This window comes from Merops nubicus, unplaced genomic scaffold (assembly GCF_000691845.1).
Source record: "Merops nubicus isolate BGI_N331 unplaced genomic scaffold, ASM69184v1 scaffold19391, whole genome shotgun sequence".
NCBI lineage: Eukaryota > Metazoa > Chordata > Aves > Coraciiformes > Meropidae > Merops > Merops nubicus.
This window is the reverse complement of record NW_008589236.1, coordinates 23,500-36,443: the sequence shown is the minus strand read 5'-3', so window position 1 is coordinate 36,443 and position 12,944 is coordinate 23,500. Positions and strand designations below refer to the sequence as shown.

The 12,944-nt window shown below is 37.4% G+C and overlaps 1 protein-coding gene across 1 annotated transcript in view; it reads left to right on the top strand.

Moving 5' to 3' along the window:
• The window catches only part of TMC1 (transmembrane channel-like 1), a 39,062-nt gene that overhangs the window by 3,867 nt on the left and 22,251 nt on the right, over positions 1-12,944 (top strand). The window contains exons 5-7 of the mRNA XM_008949542.1: positions 5,410-5,516; positions 7,698-7,796; positions 12,352-12,494. Of these exons, the coding sequence (XP_008947790.1) occupies positions 5,410-5,516; positions 7,698-7,796; positions 12,352-12,494 (349 nt within the window). The remainder of the gene's footprint in view (positions 1-5,409; positions 5,517-7,697; positions 7,797-12,351; positions 12,495-12,944) is intronic.

Genomic DNA, 12,944 nt, shown 5'->3' with positions numbered 1-12,944 from the left:
TGCTATGGTCTTTTACTGGTCTGGACACACAGCAGCCATCCTGAGGATTTGTGAGTGTGGTGTTTCTGTAATGGAGCAGTCCTGGCACAATCTGTTCTGTTGGTAGTAACTTCCAACAGACACATTTATTTAATTGTATAATCAGAATGGGGAAAAAAAAAAAAAAAAAAAAGAACAAGGACATTTTTATAGTACTGTTTTTGTATCTATTTATTTTATTTATTTGAAATGTATACATATTGGTGTTACCTGGAAGATCCAAAAATTGCAGTGAGTTAGTACCTTTTCATAATTTTTCATGATCTCAAGGGGCAAGATTGTGAAGTTTACTCTTTTTCCACTAATTTTTGTTCTGTTCAGCATATTTCTAAGGCAAACTGCAATTGCTCTTATTTGCAGAAACAATGCTCTGTTTGAATATTAGTAAGTACAGTTAAACCATGGTTTGGATCAAAGCTCTATAATTTAGAATAAGGCTTGAGTTTAAGGTAACAGCTCTGAAATATTGCTGAGGAAAATAGTTTTAAGTCACAATTTATTTGATTCTAGTTAATTCAACAGTAGCTCACAGCATGTACCTCATATTAATGAATTTGTTATAGTAAAATCATCATCTTAGTGATGACACTGATAAAGCTGCCAAGTTCCAGATAAAGAGGAGGTTCAGATATTAAAAAAGAAGTGAGGGAAAATGAAATGGAAAAAAGCTAGTCTGTTTATAAGGGAAGAGGAGAGGTTAAGATGTGCTGAGACACAGAGACCATAGAATTTCTTCAACTTTTTCTAGAAACCTCATTGTCTTCTGAATTTATATGTAAGTAGGACATGTACTACACTGGCCATATTGTATCAAGTTTAGTGAAAGAGTTATTCTCTATTTCTTGGCATTTAACACGCTTTTGGTGCTGAGTCAAGGATTACTCTGCATAATCCAAATTTCAGTTTAGCAGTCAGTATGAGATCATTAATAAAACCATTTTTTATACCAGATTCTGATGAAATCTCTAGTTTTGATCAGAGATCAGATAGAGAACATATTTGAGGAGCTGCCACCTTTTCAACAGCCATCTTCCATCTTGATTGCCATACAGTTGTCTTAAAGAAGCAGAAGAAGCAACATTGCAAGGGGAGGAATGTTTCCAGATGGCTCCAAACTGAGCAAAGACCAGATTCCCCTTTGACTCCTAGCACCAATGGCTTTATCTTTTGGGTCTCAGTTCAGTTCCTCGTAAAATGACAGGAACACTACTGACTTAAGCATATCACACCAGACAATGAACAGAATGTGCCTGTTACTTCTTATAAAGAATCTGACAGCAGAAATATCTTTGGATGCTTAAGACTTTCCATAAGACTTGCTAAATGCAGCACATTGAACACTTTAAAGAATCTCATTGGCACAGGCAACACCTCACATTAATCACTGTATCCTACAGTCCACCCAAAATACTGAAGAATTATTTAAGGAAATAGTTGAATGCTAAGCTTGGACACCAGAATCAATATTTTAAAAAATATTGTTGTTGGACAGCACCATTTGTGGTGAGTCTCTAGTTACACCAGTTTCCATGGGCAGTCTCATGGCAAAACAGGGTTACATAAAGGAAACTGCAAGGAGCACTGTCTACGTGGCAGCTTGTTTTTAGGGACAGACAGTACAATGAAACAAGCAGGAAATGACGTAAGCCTGACAAGTCAAATAGGCTGTTTGGACCACTCTTAGAAATCTGATGATGCAAAATATGCTAGCTCAGTTCTTCACCACATATTTGGGTCTGTACAGCTGCTTTAAATATCACTGTACACTTTAGCATTTTTAAACTAATGTTCCTTTAGTGATTATTTATCCACCAGAACACATGCATACACACAGATAAGTATCTGTTCTATTTCCTTCATCAGTAAAACAAGTTTGAAAATGAAATGTTCATGAGTGGCTTCTGTGCCTTCCAACAGATGGGAATTTAGTTAGATGAGCAGCCTCTTAGCCCAAAGAAACTAGAGGTAAAACTTTTATATATCCTTCATGGTCACTGCTAATGCTATGCTATGAGCTAATTTATTTCCAAAGGCAGGCATTAAGCACAGAAATGTAAGTATTAACAGGGTATAAGAAGACATCATCTCAACAATACCTAAAAGAGAGGCAAGAAATTATGAAATTTCAAGTTCTGTTTTAATCTTGTGTGATCCCAGTGAAAAAAAAAACAAAAACAAAGCAGCAGAAGCATGAATAGAATCAAAGTCTGGCATTTATGTGCAGACTACTTTCTGTAGGAAAATTCATTTGGCTTAATATCTTTGTGTGAGAGAATAGTTTATGCTCAGAAAAGCTTTACAGTTGTTAGCTTGACTGGAAAATCTCAACAGACTTCAAGAATGTAATTTTGATAAACAAAACGCTATATTAGGATAGGTCTGACTAAGAAGGAGACCAGCTAATTATATACTTGAGCCTAAATGCTCCTGTGTGGTTTGAAGAAACAATTCTGATTTTATTTTGAGGCCAGTTGTAGACATCCAAAAACCACCTTGACCACATGAAATCAGATAATTCAACAGTCACAATAATGTGCCTTAGATGTGCTACAGATGAGTATTGGAAACAGAAAAATATTATTCACTATTAATCACTATTAATATTGGCATTAGAAAACACATCCCTGTTTTAAATTTTTCATACTATGCCCTAAGCTACAGACACACTGTGTCCTAAACAACAAGCACAGTGTGTCCTAAGCTACAAACACTTCAACTTTATACAGGAATTGTTTCTGCTGGGCCTGTGGACTGGCAGCAGGGGAGTTGTTAATGTTTAGATACTAAAGGTCTTGGAAGAGGTTCCTTTCTATGATAATTTTAATCAACAGTATCATTTAATAATAAAGAATAAAGAAAGAGAGTAATAAAAAGAAGAGAAAAGGAAAGTGCTAACTAAATTCAAGGCCTAGCAAGAAGACTCATCTTAAACCTCTACTTAGTTTCATAATTCTCCCCACTCTAACAGTTAAACAGGTCCTTCCCTATCTCAGCTCTCTTCAGTTATGCCTGACTCTTCCAGGCTGCCACCTGTCTGGAAAGCAAGAGGTATCAGCATGAAGTGTTGGGCTACCTCAGGAAGGCTCCCTGCTTCAGGGTGAGAGTCCTGTCTAGCACAGGGAGCCCAGCTTCAGAACAACAAGCATGAAGTTCTGCTGTGCTGCATCCTTGTGTTGTGAATAGGTGAATCTACTGCTGGGGTTTTGATGTTTAAGAAAGACAGCAGGTGATAAATGTATGAAGTATTTATATTTAGAAAATAGATGCTTTTCCTTACAGAAATAGACATTCAGTAATATCTATGAGACAGGAATTTATGAGAAACATCTATTGCTGTACTGGGACAGGGTGAGCCTCTTCATTCCACATCTGAAATTTTGTACTATGCATGCCAGTCTGCATGCCAGTGCTTAATATGGTGAGGCTGTGGATGCAGGAAAAGACAGCTAAAGTCTTCTTTAAAGTTTTACTCTTTCATTCATACCTGAAACATGTTGCACCCCGGAGTGGATTCAAAACACTGGTGCAGCTTGGACTGTTTTCCTTCACGTCTGGTATGGGCTGTTTGTACCATTTTCCTTCTTCCCTGCTGCTCCCTGTTTGGACCTATCCACACTGGAAATGTAGTTAAGGGCATACACAGTAAAATATCCTTATCCCCAGCTAAGTTTTTCGGTTATTAGAGATTGCTGTTCTTACCTCATTGTTGAGAAAGGAATCCATGCACAGTCTGTGCATTGTGACTTGCAATAACTATACTGATGCATGTAATTCCAATGCAGTGCCTTAATGCAGGTGTTCCAGATGGATACATGGCAGTGATTTCATCAGGAGAATTGATAAAAGAGCTGTAGTAGAATGCATTGAAAGAAGCCATCCCCAAAAGAATGGGGATATTAGGATTGGAACAAAATAACTAAAGTGATGTGGAGAGGTTTACAGCATCAAGAATATCTTGAAATCAGAAATTTTCCTAATTTCCTGCACTTCAGTTTGAATCCGTAGAATTCCCAAAGGCCTTAGCTGGGCTTTAACTGAGTAATTCGCATATTACAGTCAGACTGACTAACTGAAAGTCTCTTGTTCTATCCTTCTTCCCAGACTTCCCAGTATGTAGACCACTGCTAAGATTGTCTTCTTCATACAAACTTTCAAAATGGTGATTTCATTCTGAACTGTGAATAAAGCAGATATTGAAATGCTGTGATGCTTGACAGAATGGCTTGTTCTTTGCTTTGCAGAGTCCTGATAAGTGCCTCTTATCAGTAGGTCTTTATACTCTGGGATTATACCAACTTAAAAATATTAAATTTTCCACTGATTTTATTGTCATAGTGAAATGTGCATATATATTTGCCCCAAAGAGTGCCAACATGTTAACCTCATTTTACAGAATGGAAGAATCTTTTACAAGGCTTGCAAAACAGAGGATTTTGCTTCTCAGTATTTGCCACCATGGTGCATGAGGCTCCTAAGCTAGACTGTGTGTGAGAAACCTATTGAAAGGTCACTTTTTTTTCCTGTGAATGACTGGTAACAGAACTGAAATCTGGTATTTTGTGAACTCTAGCAGACAGATAAGAATGACTCTCAGCTGCCCCATATTCAACAGAGCTGTGCTGCAGCAAACTGGGATTGAATTTGAACTGTTATTTCTGTTTGGCCTGACTTTTAGGATGTTGGACAAATCAGGGCCTTATTGCTCACTGCTTCCCCTGCAGCCTCTTCCTCCTCACACAGGTCTAGGTCAGGGGTCTAGAGCAGGGGGAGTCCAATGCTTCATTCGTGCACCTGGTGATGGAACTGCCTCCACACTTGGGTACAGCTGGAACATGTAAATAGCAAATTGAGAGAAAGAAAGGGCACAAATACGTGCAGGTCTTTTTGTTCTTCCCAGGTGAACAGCTCTGGTGAGAGCTGTTAATAGCACACACAAGTATTTTGTACCCTGGGAAACACAACCCTGCTGGCTAATTCTGTGCTCCTTCCTAATAAAACTGGGCTGATGCTGGCTTAACATGTCAAGAATGCTTACAATCCATGTCAGACAGAACAAAAAAAAAAAAGTGTGCTTTTCTTTGAATCCTACTACTAGAGGATTTAATATCAGTAAACACTACACTTTTCACATGGCCTTAAATACTCTGTATTAATAATACTTTTATATTTTTAATGTCTGTTTTCTCTATCAGGTCAGTGAATGGTAGTATGCAATCTGGAAAAAAAATTATTGGTATGGTAATAAAGGAAATTAAAAGCCTCCTCCGATTTTATTTATTTCAAATAAACCTTAAACATCTTCATTTTAACGTAAAATAATGCATGTGGATTAATTTATCTGCCCTTTTTTCCCACTTCATGTTTTCATAGGTCACTTTGGCTCATCAGTAGCATCTTATTTCATATTCTTGCGCTGGATGTATGGAATAAACATGATTCTCTTTGGACTGACCTTTGGACTCGTAATGGTGCCTGAGGTGGGAATCTTTTATATTACCATTGAGAATTCTTAGGCAAATTTCTGTCTTTACAGTGACATAAGACTGGACCTTTAAATAAACTTGTATTATGAGGTATCAGCAGGTATTTTATATTATGAGCAGATATGTGCTGCTGGGCCTTGTACTAATGAACAAAGAAGGTCTGGCTGGGGATGTGAAGGTTGGGGGCAGCCTTGGCTGCAGTGACCATGAGGTGATGGAGTTCACGATCATGCAAGGAAGAAGCAGGGCAATAATTATGATTGCAAGCCTGGGCTTCAGGAGGGCTAACTTTGACCTCTTCAAAAAGCTACTCGGAAGAATCCCATGGTTTAGGACTCTAGAAGGTAAGGGGGCACAGGAGACTTGGTTAGTATTCAAACACCACTTTCTCCAGGCTCAAGATCAGTTCACTCCCATGAGCAAAAGATTAAGCAGAAGAGGCAAGCCACCTGCATGAATGAGCAAGGAGCTTCTGGAAAAAGTCAAATAGAAGAAGGAAGTTTCCAGTATGTGGAAAAAGGGACTGGCCACTTGAGAGGAAAATAAGAACATTGCCATAGTCTGTTGGGATGCAACAAGGAAGGCTGAAGCCCTCTTGGAATTAAACATGGCAAATGATTTAAAAGACAACAAAAGAACTTCTTGAAGTCCATCAGCCTGGAGAAGAGAAGGCTGACAGAGGGTCTTATCAATGTTTATAAGTTTCTGAAGGGCAGGTGCCAAGAGGATGGGGCTGGTCTCTTTTCAATGTTACCCAGTCATAGGACAAGAGGCAACAGACATAAACTGGAATACAGGAAGTTCCACCTAAACATAAGGAGGAAATTCTTGTTTTTGAGGGTAATAGACCACTGGAACAGGCTCCCCACAGAGGTTGTGAAATCTCCTTCTCTGTACATACTCAAATCCCTCCTTGGCATGTTCCTGTGCAACCTGCCCTAGGTGAACATGGTTTGGGAGGTGAATTGGACTATATGAACTCCAGAGGTCCCTTCTAACCTCTATCATTCTGTAATTCTGAGATTCTGTGATGTCTTTATGCTCCATTAAGAACTATTACAGTATGCTAAGGCCCTGAAGATGTACTTTCTTTGTGGATGGTTGTCTCTACAGAGAGATGTTTTGGAATAGATACAACAGAAAGACATGTATAGGGTTGTGTTCTGAAAGTGTTTTTCCATGGTCTTGGATGGTGCCAGATTTTTTTATTTTTTTTTTGTTTTTAATGGAGGACTAAGACGAGGAACTGAGACTAAGCAGCAGCCAAGTGGAGTACCTTGACTAAAATGTGTACTGCAGTAGAACCTTTCAGTCCTCTGAGGCACCATGGATCCTTTTCAGTTGCCTTAATACTCATACACTGATAAGGCCCCACAGGACTGTAAAGTCATGTGAGAGACCCCTCATGCATTACTGCTAATAATGCTCCTCAGAGCAGATGTAATTCAGGCAGAAATCACTTCTGTGAAATGTAACACTTTTCTAGTTCCTTTGAGCCACCATATTGTCTTCCTAAATAGTGGGCTTCTATGGAATTAAAAGCATTGCGCCATCTCCCTGATTTCAGTGTTCCATATCCTCTTACTTATCTTCTGGTAAGCAAACTGAGAAGAGTCAGGTAGGATTTTGAGTAGCTTCCTAATACAGCATTTCTATAGCATGATACATCTTCCATTGAAGCCAAACCAGAGGAAATGCCCAGCAGTTTTTAGTGTAAAGGCTGGAAAGGACATATACTGTGGCTGAGCAAACATCTTTCCAGCAGCAGTGAGACCCTCTGAATCCTTAACATCTTTCCATACATTTTAGTTTAAAAACCCAATAAAAACCATAATGCAAGAAAAAACACTCTTCTGGTCTTATCTGTAAGACAAACACCACTCATCAGGGGTATGTGAGCTTCTGTGTTGCTTTTAAGTGCAAGAGGCACAGTTTGACAATCCATTGATAGTGGAACATCACTTTAAATTTAGAAAACACCATTAATGCATACTTTAAACACAGTTTCAATCATTATTGTCAGAAGTAATGAAAAGAACTGGAGACACAGGTCATCCTCACTAAGGAGTTTAGAACCATAAGACAAGTCTTTCTAGGAAATGACAGATCACTGTTGCTTCCCTTTGTTGCCATTTTTTCTTTAAAATGTAAATTTGTCTCATTTTTTGGTTCCAGGCTTTGATGGGGAAACCATATGGCTCTTTACCTAGAAAAACTGTCCCAAGAGCTGAAGAAGCAAGTGCTATGAACTTTGCTACTCTCTGGGATTTTAGTGTAAGTGGATAAAATTACAATACTGCATATTTGCATGACTCTGATTATTGTGGGGTTTTACTTTGTTATTTAATATTGACAGACTTAGTATTAAACATTTCAGGAGAAAATGGCAATAGAATTAATTTACTTCCCCTCCCCCCCAGTTCTGAATATGGATGTTTCCTTCAGACAGATGTCCACATGCGCACTTCAGTGCAAGTAGCACTGTCTAAAGACAAATGGGAAAAAATCTCAAAGGTGGATTTACATCTCTGGGCACTGACTTTCCATTCCTTATGGGTAAATTTGGTCCTCCATTTTCATATGATTAAGGTTCCAAATTTGAAGATACAGTGTGAATTTTAAAAAAAGATTCCAAGAATGTGTTCTGTAGGCTTTTTCTAAAACAAAGAATGCTAGCTCAAGGTTTTATCAGCCTTACAGAATATGCAGATATTTTGGCTGAATTGAGAAGCATGTCTGAAATCTTTACTATTGGTGTGATGCCCAGTTTAGCCTGTGGATCTATAACTCCTGTACTGACAAGTTAATGGTATATGCCTAAATATGGCATACTGCTCTTTCTTCCCGAAAACAACAATTTTATCTAATTTTGCACTTGGCATGTCTCTATAGTTGGACTTTTTATATAAAGATGAAGACGTTTATATAAAGATTCTAGATAAAGCTTATACACTTTGCATAAAGTCACCTGATGATAAATTGGGTATTACAATATGTTGCTTAGAAGGCTGCTAGGTTTTCCTGTGGCATGCAATCAATGTCATCAAAAGTTACTCTTCACCTGTAAAAGGGTGCAACCATCTACTTAAGGTTTCCTTCAGATTAATGGAAGCAGCATCCATTGAACTAAGTGTGATTTCTCTCTCAATCTGCTGCACTCTTCCTTCTGCAAGAAGTTCCAAGACTTTTAGAGAATTATGCATATACATATCTTTTAGCACTTGAATTGTTCTAGCAATAGCAAGCATGAATATGCTGTTGGAAGCACACACATTTCTTGGAAAAATAAACTCAAGCGCAGGTTGCTCCAGTTTACAGCTCAGCCTCTCCAGCTGTTTGCAGAACAACTTATCTAAATGTGGCCTCTCCCTGTAGGTTTTGTCCATGTGAGGTCCTGTTCCACCTGTGCTGGTGTGGAGCTCCACACAGGCAATCCCATGAGGGTCATGGGCAGATTTTAATCCATGGCCAGCTCTGATCTCTTATAAAAAAAATATAAAAAGGTTATGGTGCCTATGGTTCTCAATAATATTGACATTTTTCAGTATGATCAATGTGTGGAGTGGTCTCTAATATTATATCAGACAGTTCTCAAACAGGATCCCTTGGCTTGTGGCTCAATAGCTTCAAGTGGATACTCAGATGATGCCAGATTTTACTCCTTTATTTAGCTTCCTTGGCTCTATTTTCCTTTTTCAGCTATCAGTGGACGAAAAATCAGGTTGTAAGACAACAGAACATTGGAAAAACTTGACTAGATATACCCATTTTCTCATTTACAAGCAAATCTTGCAGGTTTCTTAACTGTGGACAATGGATTTTAAAGAAACTAATATAATAATAGGCAGAAATTACAACATTTTTCTGTATTTTGACTGTAAAAGTATGTAAAGTAAACAGTTTCCCTCTGCTTTATTTTGCCACATAAAGTAGTGGACTCTCCTTGAACACAAAAGGAGAGAAAGATCTTTCTAAAAATCCATGTACATAAAATTTCACAATGACTTCTGCATAAAACTGCATTGTGTCTGGTTCATCAGGATCTGTGTATTTAAGTGAAAGGAAGAACACATGTAGAGATGCAGCTGGAAAGTTAGAAAATGCTTATATTATAGAATGAGAAATTAAAACATCAGGGAGATATTGGCAAAAAAAAATCATGATAACTTGAAAAGTTTGTAAAGAGAACAGAGGCTAGAGGAGCTTTATACAGCAAATGGGAACAAAGCTTTAAAAAGAAGTATTTTTTAGGAATTATTAATAAATACAGATAGTGGAAAGAGGGGGGAGGTTTATAGTAACTTAGAAACACGCTCTGACAGCTCTGAAGAGGAAATTATAGTAAATAACAGAGTAGCAGATAATACAAGGACTAAATGCACAGGTAATAAACACAGAATTGGGCAGTGAAAGAGATGGATTCCTTGAAACATGGAAGGGAAAAAAAGAATTTTCTTGAAACACCAGATTGACACATACTCCCTGAAGATGATGACATCTGAATTACACAGCACAGGAAACAGTACTTTTAATTTTGTAGCAGTTCTTGTATGCTGCCGAGTAAGCTACAAATAAAGGAACCCACATCAATAAACATTATTTAATCTTGAAAAAAAAACCAAACTCACCAATCTTTAAGACAGTAAAGAAAAGACAAGCTCAATTTATCTTTTGCTTTTTTTGTGCTTGAAATTGTACTCATTTGACTAACATGCAAAAAGAAATGGTTTTGGATTTGGCTTTATTTTAACTTGCCATTCAGTTTTAACGTTGCATATTTTACAGTTTGGATAATTATCCAAACCTAAAAAAATCAGATTTTCAAGGCTCATTACAATAAAACATTTGACTAATATTCTTATCTCAGACTTTTTTTTTATGTTATGCTCAGAAAAAAGTGACAGAGATCTGCCATGGATGCCTGCCTTTACACAGTTAAAGATATTTCAAGTCTGATGGTGAAATGCAGTAGGCAGAGCCCAAGAAACAGCATACTGACTGACATGCAGCAGAAGAATTCTCTCTGACATCTTCATAATCTGAGGGATCCAAAAGACTCCCCAGAGCTGTATTAGGCTGTATTGAAACCTGGGGTAAAATGGCATTATAGGATGCTTTAATAAGCAAAAAGATAGAATAGACATACTGTTGGATTTGAATGTGTCCTGACTGGTGTAGGTGTTTTACTAGTAATTAGTAGTAAATGTGTTCTGTAACAACATTTCCCTTATTGGAGAAGAACGTACTGTCTGTCATGTGAGGCACACCTCTCAAAGCTAGTCTGATAGGAAGAAAAATGAGATACGTTAATTACCAAATCCAGGCATTTTAAATAATATTTGTGATTATGATATACTAATATTTCATTTTCAACTTAGAATTGTGAATTAGGTTTTCCAGGTAACACAGTGACTCACTTCTTATATGGTAAAAGTGACGATAAATTAAGTTCATGTTTTGCAATAATGTATAAGAGAAAGATTTTAAGTTGTGAGCTACTAAAAAGCAGCAGGGAAGTGAATGGCTTTTTAAATTCACAAACCCCTCACCTTACCATATTAGTATCAAAATAATGCATGGCTCAAATACTCTGTATTTGACTTGAAATCATTACATCCAGCTGGAGCTTTGTCACTGCTCTGTATGTGCTGAGTTGTCCTTGTAAAAGCTTTGGATACAATCTTCTTCTAGAAGGTGAGTTCTTCTAACCTGAGGATTATCAGGAAGCTTTACCTATTTCAGTTGTATTAGATACCAGCAATTGCTTACAATATTAATAGTGTACTTGTAAATTACTGTGAAAAATACGCAATCTGACCCATAGAAGAGAGGGTAACTCTCACTGAGATTTTTAGAACAGGAGATACCTTTTTAATCGCTGAAAAAGAAGGTACACTTAACATCCTGCATTTTACAGCCTTGGAGTCTAAATGTTGAAAATCCCGGCATACTGGATAATCATCCATAAAATGAAAGTAACTATTGGCTAATGTATACTGAATTATCACCCAATGAGCAGCAGACAACGTTGTTCGACAGAAGGTGTATGAGCATTTTATATAAGATCACAGAATCACAGAATGTTAGGGGTCGGAAGGGACCTCCAGAGATCATCGAGTCCAACCCCCCTGCCAGAGCAGGACCATCTAGTCTAGGGCAGGTCACACAGGAATGAATCCAGATGGGTCTTAAAAGTCTCCAAGGAAGGAGACTCCACAACCTCCCTGGGGAGCCTGTTCCAGTGCTCTGGAACCCTTACAGTAACGAAGTTCTTCCTCATGTTGAGGTGGAACTTCTTGTGCTCCAGCTTGTGACCATTACCCCATGTCCTGTTGCAGGGCATAAGTGAGAAGAGATTTCCCTTTCCTTCCTGACACCCAGCCTGCATATATTTATACACATTAATTAGATCCCCCCTAAGTCTTCTCCATACTAAAAAGCCCTAAGATAGGCTATGCAAGTAAAATTTAGAAATGTGAAAAAATAAGTTAAAAATCTTGCATTTTATCTGTGAGTAATTTGTAAACCAGATTTTGTAAATCAAAATACTTTTGCATTTACAAGAAGGAGTATATGGATGAAAAAATAAATTGTAGATGGAGTACCAGTTAAGATTTTTAAAGATAAAAGACTTGAAATTTAACATGAAATGTTCTAAGTTATTCTAAATTAAAGGAGAGAGTTACCATTCTGTGAGATTTATTGTGGTGACACAACTGTTCTGAATGCATTGAAATGAATATTGCAGTACATTGCTATTAGTACCATTTCTGATTATGTGCAAATTAGAATGTCAGATGTGACATTGTAATTTTTGCTAACTTTTCAGGGCTTTGCACAATATTCTGTACTCTTTTATGGGTATTACAATAACCAGAGGACAATTGGATGGCTCAAGTTCAGGATGCCTCTTTCTTATTTCCTTGTTGGAGTTGGGACTATTGGATACAGCTTTATGATTGTCATTCGAACGTAAGTTCTCCTTGGCTTTACTATAAACTGCTTTCAAAAGGCAGATAATTCAATTGTTAACCACTGAAACTATCTTTTAAAATATACGATAATTGTAAGGAACAGTACAAAATCAAGTGCAAGGTCAAAGTCATGTCAGACTCCTTCAGCCTGTATTTATCTGTTATTCTGCACCAGCAGCTGTATGGTATTTTTGTGGAAGTGGTTAAAAATCCTTATGGAAATAACATGACACCTCCCTCCTGCAAATTCAAAATTAAAACTAAATGTATAAAATAAGGAACAGAGCTGTCAGCCTGTCCTTTCATAAAACTCTGCATCTAGCAGAACGACAGCTAACATCCAGGAAATTAAATTATTCTACCTTTAATGATACCTTATGTGACTTAAATTCTTATAAGAAGAAAAAAGGCGAGAAAGAAAGAAACATATGCAAATAATTCTTTGTGT